Source organism: Megascapheus bottae, chromosome 5 (genome assembly GCF_031878675.1).
Source record: "Megascapheus bottae isolate mThoBot1 chromosome 5, mThoBot2.hap1, whole genome shotgun sequence".
NCBI classification, from domain to species: domain Eukaryota; kingdom Metazoa; phylum Chordata; class Mammalia; order Rodentia; family Geomyidae; genus Megascapheus; species Megascapheus bottae.
Genome location: NC_143513.1, coordinates 82990712 through 83005858, shown reverse-complemented (window position 1 = coordinate 83005858; position 15147 = coordinate 82990712). Strand labels below are relative to the sequence as shown.

Here is a 15147-nt window from a genome sequence, read left to right as displayed (position 1 = left end):
TCTTTAGTATTAACATAGAAGCAATGTTATTAAGTTTCTCAATTTCACCTAGAAAAGCTCAAGATAATGAATGAGATGTCCATGGATTATACATGAGCAGTTTATGGAAAAAGAGATGTAACATACAATGAAAAAAAATTAAATGGCTATGTGAAGTAATGCACCTTCTATGTGGTGAATGATGTAACCCTTCTATTAATTATAATAAAAAATATATGAAAAAAACCTAAATGGCTGTTGCTAGTATCTATGGCAAAAGGACAAGCAATTGCATTATATAGCACATTGAATATCAGACTTTATACATTGTTATTTATATGTATACCAGCCCTGGGGCTTGAACTGAGCCTGAGCACGGTCCCTGAGCATTTTTGGTCAATGATAGTTCTCTACCACTTGAGTCACTCAACTTCCAGAGTTTGCAGATTAGTTGAAGGTAAGTCTCACCAACTTTCCTACCCATGCTCACTTCAAACCACCATCCTCAGATCTCAGGCATCTGAACAGCTAGGCTTACAGGCAAAGATCTTAAATATTTGGAAGTACATTTATAATAATCTAAAATAAACTTCACTCCAGAATTAAGCATCAAATGAGCTATAAAAGGCTTTGCAAAGATTCGGTTTGCCATTTACATCCTAAGCTCTGACCCACTTGTGGCTCTGGAGAATTCATTGTGAGGGTTCTGAGCAAGTGCCACTACCATCCCACAAAAGCCTTACTCCCACCCGACAAAAGTCTTTCCCTGCCAACCTGGCAGTTGAGGGGAGGGGGGCGGTCTGTGTATCCACTAGTCTTTCAGAAAATTGCCCCGTGGCATTTTTCTGAGAATCATAGTCATTAAAAGCAGTTTACCATGGAGACTGTCAGATAACCTCAGTGTCATATCAGTTCTCCAGTACCTGGCATGGGTATCAATTAGTAAAACAGTAACTATTCACATTTATCAGGCACTTTGCTAACTGTTCTTGTAAACACTTTGTCCTCTCAATAGTTTCCAAGGGAGGTGCTTAACAGCCACTTGGTGGGGAGTGGGGGCCTTAATGATCAAAGCCATGCAGATCTGAGACCTGCCAAAGCCAGGCAGCCTGCTCTAGGATAGGGATTAGAGAAATACTTGTCAAATTAACATTCCACTCCACTGAAACATTTACTGTGGATTTGGAAAATGTTTAAACTACACCTAAATAATCCTAACATAAACCTAATTCCTTAACTATGTTAACAGAATCTCACTACAAACTTTAATATATTTTTGGTGAAACCACAGCACTCTAGCACCAAACAAATATGTTAGTTTCCCAGAACTAAACATAAAAATTAATTTTTTAAGACAGGCAACATAAAAATTATTTTTTAAGACAGGCGCGGTGGCTCACACCTGTAATCCTAGCTACTCAAGAGGCTGAGATCTGAGTATCAAGGTTCAAAGCCAGCCCAGGCACAAAAGGACCTGAGACTTCTTATCTCCAACTAACCCTTAGAAAATGGGAAGTGGGGCTTGGCTCAAGGGTAGGGTGGTGGCCTTGAGCTGAAGCGCTCAGGAAAAGCATCTAGGCCAAGCTCAAGCCCCATGACCCACAAAATAAATAAATAGTAGTTCAAACCCAGACCAGGCAAGAAAGTCTGTGAGACTCTGTATCTCTAATTTACCAAAAGAAAACCAGAAGTGGCACTGTGCTCAAAGTAGTAGAATGCTAGCCTTGAGCAAAAGCACTCAAGGACAGCACCTCGGTTCTAAGTTCAATTCTCAAGATCAACAACAACAAAAATTATTTAATAATACTGAGATTCTATCTCACATCTCAGAAAGGCAACCATCAAGAATAAATCAGCACATTTAGATGGGCAAAGATGGGGAGAAAAGGAGAGGTAGGAATGTAAATTGCATAGCTACCCAGAAATCCATATGGAGGAATTACATCATATGATCCTGCTAAACCACTCCTGGAATATACAATACAGATACACACGAGGTCTACAGCAGCACTCATCACAACAGGCAGACTAGGCAATCAGCCTAAGTGCAAGAAAAGGGGTTAGAACAGGAGAGCATCATGTCATGAGATAAGCCAAGCTCAAAGGACAAAGATTACAAGTTGTCTCTCATAAGCAGAATTGAGTCAAAAAAAAAAAAAAAAAGAAGAAGAAGAAGAAGAAGGGAGGAAGGGAGAGAGGAAGGGAGAGAGGGAGGGAGGGAGGGAGGGAGGGAAGAAAATGTTTGTAATGTGTATACAACAGTGACTGTAGTGGGGGGTATCCAATCATAAGAGGAAGGTAAAAGAAGGTGGCTAATATGTTGATTCTGTTGTCTAAAGGAAGGGCGGGACAGGCATTGCTGGCTCACAATTATAATCCTAGATATTCAGGATAATGGTATCTGAGGCCAGCCTGGACAGAAAAGTCCATAAGACTTTTTCTTTTTGTGGGTAATGGGGCTTGAACTCGGCCTAGGTGAGTTCAATGGACAATACTCAGGCCCAGGGGTAGGGAGGTAGGCTTGAGCTGAAGAGCTCAGGGACAGTGCCCAGGCCTAGTTCAAGCCCCATGACCAACAACAACAACAACAACAAAAACTGATCAGGGATAGCACCCAGGCCCTGAGTTCAAACCCCACAACCAACAACAAGAAAAGAACGAGAGAGGAGGGAGGGGGAAGGGAGGAAGGGAGGGAGGAAACCATGAAATCTCTTTGTACAATTAATATATGCAAAAGAGAAGTGATAGTGTTTGGGCCGGGAGTCTGGCCTAGTGGTAGAGTGTTTGCCTAGCAAGCACAAAGACCCAAGTTAGATTCCTCGGTACCACATATATGAGATCTGAGGATCACAGTTCAAAGCCAGCTTGGCATGAAAGTCCAAAAGTCCATGAGATTCTAATCTCCAATTAACCACCAGGAAACTGGAAGTGGTGCTGTGGCTCAAGTACAGGGCAATAGCCTTGAGCTAATGAGCTCAGGGATAGAGCCCAGGCTCAGAGTTCAAGCCCCATGATCAACCAACCAAAAAAAATAAATAAATAAAGCCAGGAACAGTGGCTCATACCTGTAATCCTAGCTACTCAAGGAGACTGAGATCTGAGGATCATGGGTCAAAGCCAGCCAGGTCATTAAAGTCCACTAAAGTCTGTGAGATTCTTATCTCCAATTAACCATTAGAAAACCAAAGTAGTGCTGCGGCTCCAGGAGTGGGGCAGTAGCCTTGAGCTGAAGAGCTCAGGGACAGGGCCCAGGACCAGAGTTCAAGCCCCACAACCAGAAAAAATAAAAATAAACTAACAATCCCACTTTGTGATACCGGAATACTAGTATAATCATAATATATAGATCAGTCAAGATGGTGTAAGAAATTAAAATTATTATAGATTTTTGAACACTAATGCAAAAACCTCAAAGAGGGGCCAGGAGTTTGGCCTAGTGGTAAAGTGCTTGTCTAGCATGCACGAAGATCCTGGTCCGGTACGACATACATAGAAAAAAGCCAGAAATGATGCTGTGGCTCAAGTGGTAGAGCTCTAGCCTTGAGAAAACCCAAGGACAGTGTTCAGGCCCTGAGCCCATGCCCAGGAGTGGCAATAAATAAATAAAATTATTTAAAAACTGGATTTAAAGCTAATCTAATCCCAGTCCCAGGCACCTGAGGCAGGCCCTCAACACACATTCACATACCTCACAAAAAGTTCTGTCATTCTCTCTCTCTGTTTTGTTTACTGTGATGCCAGGGATAAAGCACAGTGCCTGGCACATACCAAGCAAGCCCTCCACCACTGGGCTTCAGCTCCTGTCTGCTTTTCTCCTTTGATGCTACTTCAACAAATATGTCCCTGAATCTGTTCTGTGACCAAAGTCTTTTTTTCTCTTTAGTGAAAAAAATATATGGAGCTACTCTCAGCACTAAGCCAAATAGAGGGCCAATTACTTGTCCACAGTAACCAAGGCCCTCCACCTGTCCTAAGGCCAAACATCTCTATCCTTCTCATTTCTGCCCAAACATCTTCAAACCCACCTTTTATAAACATGTCTGGCAAACAGTGGAAGTGCCCCTTTACACCAACCTCCTTGACATTTTTCTGCCACTGTTAAGATTCTGATAGGCCAGTCTGCAAGTTCACCTGATAGTGAATGAAATCCTGCTAATCTTTCTCCAATTCTCCTACAATGATGACAGGTGAAAGGGAATAGCCAGCTAACTGCTTCTGACAGATGTAAATGGCATCATATTAAAGCAAAAAGTTGCAAGGTAAATTTTCACTGATGTAGTTAAGGTTAAAATCTAATCTTCTTCTCTGAAAAGTCAGGAAGTGCAACTTGTCAACAACTCAACATGAAATGATCATTCACTAATAAAATTCACACAACGTATTCATCCTACAGAATATCCGCTGTTAAAAGACTGAACTGTATCTTCACAAAACTCAAATGCTAAAGCCCTAACTCCCAACATGAGTATACATGAAGACAGGAGGTGATTAGGGTAGAGTCCTAAGCCCACAGGAGTTGTGACCTTGTAAGAAAACGCAGCAATTCTTCTACACACACACACACACACACACACAGGACCACTGAGATAACCGCCAACCTTTTGAAAGGCTGGAGTCGGGTATGGTGGCTCACGCCTGTAATCCTAGCTACTCGAAAAAAGGCTGAGATCTGAGGATCAAGGATCAAAGCCAGCCAGGGCACAAAAGGACCTGAGACCTTATCTACAATTAACTTCTAGAAAACAGGAAGTGGGGCTGTGGCTCCAGGGGTAGGGTGGTAGCCTTGAGCTGAAGAGCTCAGGGGCTGCATCCAGGCCAGATCAAGCCCAATCACACACACACACACACACACACACACACACACACAATCAACTCTGATGGCACTTGACCTTGCACTCTGAGCCTCTAGGAATGGGATAAGTAAGTTCTGTTGCACTAGTCACCTAGTCTTTGGCATCTAGATGACCCAATCATCAATTTAAAATAAGGCTATAGCAAACCAATAACGTCTATTGTCAGGGGTAACTCATGTGTGGCATCTAAGTGCTTAAATGGTTTTTAAAAACAAAACATGGTCAGTTACTCAGTAAGAAAAGGAAGTCGAGAGGTGTCTTAAATCTCAAGGAATCTGGAACAAACTTCCTTGAATAAAGACTCATCAAGCCCTTCTCCCACCTCACCACCCTCCCTCTGAGTTGAATAGTGGTCATAGATACTGTCCTACTGTGTCTCCAACTCATCCCTGACAATATCTAGGATCTCAGCTTGTTTCCAAGCAGCAATGTCTAAGGAATCATGTTTCCCTCGTTTTTGGTTGATTTATCTTTCTTCTGGGCACACTCTCTCCAACTCATACTTGGGATTTAGATCTTTCCATAAAACTCTACCTATAAATACACATTTGACCTTGAGGAAACTTCTGTGGGAATTAAAGACTGGGTAGGCAGAGCTTCTGCGAAAATGTGAGTCTCTACTGACTAAAACTTAAAAATAGTATATATAAAAAATAGTATATGATTTTAAGTTTTTAAGTCCACTTATTTTGACCAAAGAAAAAAACAAGAGTGATTAATGCAGATATTACTCACTTATGAAGTTGCCAGGCCAACAGAATTGTACTTACTTAAAATTACAAATTTGTCTTATTTAGAGCCAGATATCCATTTGGGGGCGGGGGCCTCCTATTCCATTTCCTAATGAAACTCCAGTGTCAGTGGCAAATGGCTACATGAGAAGGGAGCTCACAGCAATGCCTACAGCAACATTCAGGAATTAGATGCAAAATAGATCTTCCCAGTATCGAGAACAATCTTCAACAAGACAATAAGTTAACACATCTTAAGAAACAGAACTAGAATGCTTAGCAATGGTTGCTATGAGAATGCTAGGAATACAAGGCTTTAAACACCCAGGGCAGAGCTTTACTTACATGATGGGATAATGAACTGTGGCTCAGAGTTGCCTGCGTAGCCAAGCTTGGTATACCTAAAAGCACAAAGTCATCAACACATTTAGATAATGCTCTCATTCACATCCCATTAATGTCTTTCATCATATGCACTTTAAGTCCTAAAATATCAAGCCTCAGATTACAACCTGAGTTGTGAAAAAAGGGAATTTCAAATACTGAGAATCAAATACTAACTTCAAACAAAGTGGTTATAAAATTTAAAGCATGGCCAGGACCATGGCCTACTGGTAGAATGCTTGCCTAGTGTGTACAAAGATCTAGGTTCAATTTCTCGATACCACATACATAGAAAATAAGCTGGAAGTGGTACTGTGGCTCAAGTGTTAAGAGCTCTAGTCTTGAGAAAGCCCAAGGACAGTGCTCAGGCCCTGAGTTCAAGCCTCAGAACTAGCAAAATAAAAAAATCTTAAAGCATTATGCTGCTTCTACTGCAACAGAAACACATGACATTTGTGTGTCCCTAATGATTTTTAAAGTGTTTCCATTCTTTTTTAATCCTTAGAAAACTTAAGAAAAAAGTAGACAGTACCAGTTTTGCAAATGAGAAAGTTGAGGCACTGAGAAGATAATTAAGCCGCCTAAAACCTGCTAGTAAACTGCAGAGAAAGAACCCAAATCTAAATATTGTAGGCTAATTCTGGCATTGGCTCTGTAGAAAGTAGACTTATTTCCCAACTTTCTGAACTTTTGGGGGGAGTGGGTTAGAAAAGGATTATATAATTTTCTCTAAATGCCATGGCATATGTCTAGAACAGCTACTGCCATCTCCTGGGACTCATCTGACAGAAGTATCTCTTTATCATCTCATTTCAGAGGAAGCCCATTTTCTGTCAAGATACCCTGTATGATAGGTTCCAAAAGTCTTTACTAAAACAAATGCCAAAATACTACTAAGTGTTCCAAACGCATTTGCTAATCTCCTAAATATAAAAAGGGGTGAAAACCATCAGACCATCTGCTGGAAAAGCTGAGAAGCTTCAGTACATTGAGGAGACTTATCAGTTCTTCCTTTTCTTTTCTTTTTTTTTTTTAAAAAACCAAGACTAATTAATAGTGAAGTCTGCATAGCTAGGCCCCATGCTGCACTAACCCTCATCATAAATAAAATACTCACAGTCTGTGGAAGGAACTATGAATTTATGTTTCACAAAGTATTCCAATATGCCTGACACTAAATTTTGGACTGATGTCTCTAATTATAACAAATTGATTTTTATGATTTTTATATGTATTTTACCATATGCTCCTTTTAGTATTTCTGACACATGGTGAGACTTGGGAAAGACAAACCAAGCAAGGTAGCTGCGCTTCCACACGCTACACTTCTCAGCCTCCACAGCACCTGAGCTCCTGTTCAGGCTCCAGCGGTTGAGACCCATCTGAGATCCTCCCTGTCCACAGACTACAGAGCTGGGAAGAGAGTCTGCAAGTCTCCTACCCCAAGATTTATAGCCGTGGAGGGAAATGTTTCCAGGTCAACTCAGACTCCAGAGGCTTTCCAGAGTAGAGGCAATGTGGAATGAATCACAAAATCCCACAGTCAGCAGTAGGTAGCACACACCTATAATCCAGTATTTGGAAAGCTAAGGCAGAAGGATGGCAAGTTGAAGGCCATTTAGGGCTAACTAGAAAAACCTTGTCTCAAAAAAAAACAAAAACAAAAACAAAAGGCCAGGTGCTGGAGGCTCACACCTGTAATCCTAGCTGCTCAGGAAGTTGAGATCTGAGGAGTGTGGTTCAAAGGCAGCCCAGGCACTCCAGTCCGTGACACTCTTACCTCCAATTAACTACCAGAAAACTGGAAATGGAGCTCCAGCTCAAAGTGGTAGAGCACTAGCCTTGAGCTGAGGAGCTCCGGGAACACACCCAGGCCCAGAGTACAAGCCCCACGACTGACAAAAAAAAAAAAAAAAAATAGGTGCCAGTGGCTCATGCCTGTAATCCTGTACTACTGAGACTACTGAGATAGAAGCATTGTGGTTCAAAGCCAGCTCAGGCAGTCCATACGATTTACTTACAGTTAACCAAAATGCTGGAAGTATAGGTGTGTCCCAAAAGCTAGAGCACTAGCCTTGAAGCTCAGGGGATAGAGTTCAAGCCCCAGAACTGGTGTGTACACACACACATACACAGAAACAAAAAGCAGAAGTACATTTCTGACATCTTTTTCTTTTCTTTTCCTTGCCAGTCCTGGGGTTTGAACTCAGGGCCTGGGCACTGCCCCTGAGCTTCTTGTGCTCAAAGAAAGCACTCTACCATTTGAGCCACAGCGCCACTTCTAGCTTCTTCATTGTACGTGGTCAAACTCAGAGCTTCATACATGGTAGGCAGGCATTCCACCACATTCCCAGCCCCATTCCTTATACCTTTTATCCAAGGTATTTCTCTATCTACAGGGACGTTCATCTAACACCTATGTGAGATCCTGACTCAAACTCAAATTTCAACTAGAACAGCACTACTACCTCCTAAGATTGCCATATAAAACTGAGCTTAGATCTTAATGATAGCTTTTAAATAATACATAATCCTCACACGGTGAACTGTGTAACTGAAATCCATTTTTCAAATATTCACCTTGGGTTATGTAAACTATCACCTCTTTTTATAGAATACAGAGTTCAGGATGTCCAAATGCAAAATCTAAACTTTAGTCTTTACCTATTTGATCTGTCCCTAAGTTGTTTATTTTTGTTTTTTTGTTATTTGGTAAATGTGAAGGGCTGTGGGAACTCTAGAGCCCAGTGGGGACTGCTGGATGTAGATGTAACTGGTGTGCTTGGAAGTATCATGGATCTTAGTGGAAAGCTCTGACTGCGGACTGTTTACTGATCTTCTGCCGTAACCAGTCAAGACTGGAAGAGTCCTTGTATGCACCTCCCTTAGTGATTGCTGGTATTCTGGATTTGTTACTAAAACTGATAACCTTACTTCCGAATTTCTTATTATCTACCTCTTAAAATGTGCCCTTATGATAGCCCTGGGCCAATCTGAACTGTTTTTATAACAGAGGTTGGGTAAAGACATCTTGGTTTAACCAGGTCAGTTCATTAACCAATTCCTCGCCAACCCACATTGTTACTAAAGATGACTGAACATTGAATGGGCCTAGTCTTCATTCATCACACCTGAATCTGCTGATTGGAACTGGCGCTACCCCTCTGATTATGAAATGAAATGTAACTTCCAAATTATAATGATAATTCATATGGCATTTTAACTGTTTAAATAGTGGAGTAATTATGACCTAACATCATTCTTCCCTAAAGTTCCATTAGAACCAAGTAAAAGGAGCTTTTTAAAGCTGTATTAAGCCACAGATAGGAAGAAAAGAGACAAGAGCAACTGATTATTCCTTTCTAAATTCCTTGTATTATCTTCTATCATGTATGTAACCAATTGTGAGTGGGATGTGAGCCTGAAACCCTGACAAGGAGTAGGGACAGACTTGAGTTGGAATAAAAACCCAGCAGAGCGGGCACGGTGGCTCTCGCCTGTAATGCTAGCTACTCAAGAGACTAGGAGATCTGAGGATCACAGTTCAAAGCCAGCCAGGGCACTAAAGTCTGTGAGACTCTTAACTCCAATCAACCACCAGAAAACCAGAAGTAGTACTGTGGCTCAAGGGGTAAGGCAGTAGCCTTGAGATGAAGAGTTCAGGGACAACACCTAGGCCCAGAGTTCAAGTCCCACGACTGACCAAAAAAAAAAAAATCAAAAAACAGCAGACCATCTGACCAGTGTACCTGTTTACAACTCTAGACAAACACAAAAACCAGCAGACCATCTGACCTGTGTACACCTTTCTCCATAGAAACTGCCTTGACATAATCTCCTTTATCTCTATTCATTTTGTGACACAGGAGGGCTGTGTGCTTCTAACCTTAATCTGCATTTGTGACCATCTTTTTACTTTCTGAAAGATTTTCACCTACATCAAGCAACATCAGTTTAGAAAAGACCATGAATGCAAGTGTTGAGTCAATGTTAAATGAGATCATACTATGTTCAACAGACTCTATCTTGTTTCAACTTGCATACTATTCCATTCTCTTCGCTTTCTATTTTACCCAATTATTTTTGTTTGTTGTCTGTGGTGCTGATAACCAGAGCCTCATGCATGTTAATAAGCAAGTGCTCTGCCACTAAAGTACAGGCCCAGCCCCTGAACTAATCTATTCTGTGCATATATATGCGTGTGTATATATATTGATCCCAAGGCTTGAGCTTTTTTGCTCAAAGCTAGTACTCTACCACCTGAGCCACAACTTCACATGAGACTTTTTGGTGGTTAATTGGAGGTAATTGTCTCACCAACTTTCCTTCTCAGGCTAGCTTCAATCCTCAGAGCTTAGAGCCACAGCACCAGCCAAAAATGATTTTTTTTTGGGGGGGGGCAGTGTCAGTCATTGGGCTTGAACTCTGGGCACTGTCCCTAAGTTCTTCAGCTCAAGGCCAGAACTGCACCACTTTGAGCCACAATGCCACTTACAATTTTCTGGATAACTAGAGATGAAGAGTCACAGCCTTTGGTGGCCAGGCAAGCTTTGAACTGCGATCCTCAGATCTCAACCTCCAGAGTAGCTGGAATTACAAGCGTGAGCCACCAGTGCCGGCTAAAATTATCTATTATTCTATTCCATTGCTTTTCTTCCTTCTAGCTTGTAAGTTTCAAAGGTAGCAGGAAAGCTTCAATTTATCAATTTATGACTATATATGAGGAAAGATGGGCTATCTCCTTACCCTACTCGTCAGCCTAATCCTCATTCATTACATTGACATTTTCAGCAGTTTTGGCTGTGTATGCATAGCTATCCTATTTTCAAGGTTATGTCAGTATTTAATCCACTTTTATATAGATGAAATCTATATGTCATATAGATGAAATCCTCACTGATTCATCTGGTTGTTTTTTTTTGTTTTTTTGTTTTGTTTTTCGGTTATGGGATTTGAATTCCGGGACTGGGCACTGTTCCTGAGCTCTTCACTCAAGGCTACCGTCCTACCCCTTGAATCATGGGGCCACTTACAGTTTTCTGGTGATTAATTGGAGATAAGAATCTCAACAGGCTGGGAGTTTGGCCTAGTGGTAGAGTGTTTGCCTAGCATGCACAAAGACCTGGGTTCAACTCCTCGGTACCACATACATAGAAAAAAAAAAAAAAAAGCTGGAAATGGTGCTGAGGCTCAAGTGGTAGAGCTCTATCCTTGAGAAAGTCCAAGGACAGTGCTCAGGCCCTGAGCTCAAGCCCAGGATTGGCAAAAAAAAAAAAAAATGCATTTCTTGGGCTGGGAGTTTGGCCTAGTGGTAAAGTGCTTGCCTAGCATGCACAAAGACCCGGGTTCGATTCCTTGGTACCATATACTTAGAAAAAGCCAGAAGTGGTGCTGAGGCTCAAATGGTAGAGTTCTATCCTTGAGAAAGTCCAAGGACACTCCTCAGGCCCTGAGCTTAAGCCCAGGACTGGAAAAAAAAAAAAAAAAAGAGTCTCAAGGACTTTACTACCTGGGCAGGCTTTGAACCACAATCCTCAGATCTCAGCTTCCTGAAGAGCTATAATGACAGGGATGAGGGACAGTACCCGGCTGATTCATCTTCCAGTTGGCTGGGTAATATACGCAAGCAACTTTTTAGTGAGGTTTATGATGCTAGAACTCCTGAACTTTTGCATATTTAAAAATGTCAGTGTTTTTGTCTTATTTTTGGTAGTAACAGGGCCTCCAGGCATTCCACCACTAAGCCACACATCCAGGCCTTTTTTGTATTGCTTGTTTTATGATAGGGTCTCTGAATTTGCCTGGGATGGTACCTGAACCTCAATCCTCTTACTCTAAGATTCCCATCATAGATGAGATGACAGACACCCAGTACTGCACTCAGCTATTGGATGAGGTCTTATACTCTGCTGACATTTCAATATAATCACATTGTCCGCCCATACACACACAACCTCTCTACGTTTAACACTGCTCTATTGCCCTAAAGCAAGTTATACTGCAAAAATAGTCCAAGACTAAAGTAGTTTATTTTTTCCATCATAGTTGAGATTTCCTTCTGCTTAAATATGTGTAGGATACCTTATCTTTCCAGTTTAGTAAATTCACCGGGACACTTCCACTTTAACAGACCGTTTACTGAATTTACTATACTGGTACAGTTCATAATGAGCCCTTATATCTACATGTAATCATACTTTATTCCAGGATTTTTTTTTGTAGTTCATGGGGCTTGAATTCTGGGCCTGGGCATTGTCCCTGAGTTTTTCAGCTCAAGGCTACCGCCCTATCCCTTGAGCCACAGCACTACTTCCAGTTTTTTGGAGGTTAATTGTAGATAAGAGTCTCAAGAACTGTAGTGCCCAGGATGGCTTTGAACTATGATCTTCAGATCTCAGCCTCCTGAGTAGCTAGGATTACAGGGGTGAGCCACAGCGCCCCAGCTAACCAGGAGTTTTTTTAGAACTTTTGAAGCAGGGTAAATTCACAGCTTAAACCAGCTACAAGTCACTATGTAGATCACTCTGGCCTTCAACTTAATTTTATTGCCTCAGCTTTCTATGCAATCCCAGGCTGTAATGCCTTGCTGCCCAGGAAAACTTTTCATCAATGTCTCATCTTTCTTACTATCTTCTTCAAAATACCAGCTCTGATTACATTCTATCTCTGTGGCTCTCACAGCTTCTATCTTTTCTCTAATCAGTATTTTCTCTCTGGTCTTTCCTGCTGTGACTTACGTAGTTTCCCAAGCCCGTCCTTGTGTAATTGAGTCTGGGAACACCAGTACTACTTCTCCCAGCTTCCAACAAGGTTTCCATTCTGAAATTATTTTTACCTCTTTCCATATTGACATTAGTTCACTTTGATGAGCTGATGAGCTCCTTTTATCTTCTTTTCATCTATTTACTTTGCCCGTTTTGTTTTGTTGTCTTTTTTTTTTTTAAGATCTTGGGGCTTGAACTCTGGGCTTCAGAACTGTTCCTAAGCTATTAATTCAATGCTAGCGTTCCACCAGTTGAGCCACTTCCAGTTATTAGTGGTTAATTGGAGATTAGAGTCTTGCGGACTTTGATGGACTTTATACCTGGGAACCACAATCCTAGATCCCAGCATCCTGATGAGCCACAGGTGTCTGGCTACTCTTTCATTTTATTGAGCCCATACTATCAATGTTTTTAAAAGCCAAGATGCTTTTGTCTAAAACTTTAGTTCCAAATCTTGAAGTACCCCTTTTGCCAAAGTGTGTTTCTCATCTGCACTTGCTTGTCATGTCCTTTATTGTCTATGGATATGGCCCATATTGGATCCTTGCTGCTTGATACCCTGATCCTGGTCCTAGCTCAACATCAAAACTACACCTGTAATCCTAGCTACTCAGGAAGCTGATATCTGAGGACTGCAGTTGGAAGCCAGCCCATGCAGAAAAGTCTGTGTGGCTCTTTTCTCCAATTAAACACACACACACACACACAGAGCCAGAAATGGAGCTGGAGCTCAAAGTGCTAGAGCCAAAGAAGCTCAGAGACAGTGCCCAGGCCCCAAGTTCAAGCCCCTGGACCAGTAACCCCCACCCCCAAAAAAATCCTCTCTTCTCCATTTAGAGAGACTGTATATAATCTCCTGCATCTGTGAGAGCCTTGGGGGATGTTTAAAGAATTAGAGAATTCCCTGGAATAGTGGGCAGTGCCAAAACTTGGGTATATTATACTTGTAATCCTATAAAAATCCTTTGTCCTGAAACCACATCTCCAATAGCAAAGTTCACTATGGTAGGGCAAAGGGTCTAAGGGGAAATGGCTCCTCACATATATTATCAGGGTGCACTCAGATAAAAGCTGGTCATCTCAAGCCAGCGTGGTGGCTCACACGTGTAATCCTAGCTACTCAGGAGGCTGAGATCTGAGAATTGTGATTCAAAGCCAGCCTAGGCACAAAGGTCACTGGGACTCTTATCTCCAATTAACCACTAGAAAACTTTTTTTTTTTTTTTGCCAGTCCTGGGCTTGAGCTCAGGGCCTGAACACTGGCCTTGGACTTTCTCAAGGCTAGAGCTCTACCACTTGAGCCTCAGCACCACTTCCGGCTTTTTTTCTATGTATGTGGTACCGAGAATCAAACCCGAGTCTTCGTGCATGCTAGACAAGCACTCTACCACTAGGCCAAACTCCCGGCCCCCCACTAAAAACTTTTTAAGTGGCATGGTGGCTCAAGGGGTATGGCAGTAGCCATACAAAAAAACAAAAAAGCTGGTCATCTCCCAGCATGCCAAGTTATAGAAAAAGACAGTATTAGAACATCACCCCTCTTTTAACCAGCATGCTCAGCTACTTGAAATGAATCGTGGCCGCATTATGCCTATGGCATTTCCCAGATCTCCAGCAAGCTCAGTGGGTGTCAGTTACACTAAGATGCCTGTAGCCAGCCAGAGATGGGCAGAAATAACACATCCCAGTATCCTCCCCACATATGGATCCACATTTTACTGTAAACTTCATTAAAAAAAATACATGGATTTCAGCTGTTCTCTATTTCTTATTTGGTTTGTTTATTTTGGGACATTCCAGGAGAAGGTGTTATGAGAATGTATATTTATATCACCATATGTCCAACAAAGTACTTCAAAACATTTTATTATGAGGATATATGATATATGGTTTAAAAGTCAGTGGTTTGGGGCACCAATGGCTCACACCTACAATCCTAGGTACTAAGAATGGTGGATCAAAGCCAGCCAGGACAGGAAAGTCCATGAGACCCTTTGCTCCAATTGAGCACCAAAAGTAGAACCATGACTCAAGTGACAGAACTCTAGCCTTAAGCAAAAAAGCTCAAATACAGGACCCAGACCCTGAGTTAATACCCCAGGCCTGGCAACAACAAAAACTAGTGCTAGTAATGATTTATGAAACTTTCCATAAATGAAGCTTTTAAGATGGTTATATGACAAATAATAATAATGAATGGTTCTCTATCCTGTAACAATACAAGGTCAATGCTCAAGTGGTAGAGCTCTAGCCTTGAGAAAGTCCAAGCACAGTGCTCAGGCCCTGAACTCAAGCCCAGGACTGGCAAAAAAAAAAAAAAAATTAAGCCTCTAGCCTAGTGCCAGTGACTCACATAGGTAATCCTAGCTACTCAGGAAGCTGACATGTGAGGATCATGGTTCAAAATCAGCCTAGACAAGAAAGTCCAGAGGATTC

The 15147-nt window shown here is 41.7% G+C and overlaps 1 protein-coding gene across 8 annotated transcripts in view; it reads right to left on the bottom strand.

Moving 5' to 3' along the window:
- The window catches only part of Actr3b (actin related protein 3B), a 56875-nt gene that overhangs the window by 31603 nt on the left and 10125 nt on the right, over positions 1 to 15147 (bottom strand). For 6 of the 8 annotated variants that reach the window (XM_090333592.1, XM_090333585.1, XM_090333586.1 and 3 more), the window contains exon 2: positions 5909 to 5964. The exons of the other annotated variants lie outside the window; for them this stretch is intronic. Coding sequence is in view for 5 of the 6 variants with exons in the window: in XM_090333585.1 (XP_090189711.1) it covers positions 5909 to 5964 (56 nt within the window). In the remaining variant the exon portion in view is untranslated. The remainder of the gene's footprint in view (positions 1 to 5908; positions 5965 to 15147) is intronic. 8 annotated transcript variants of the gene reach the window in all.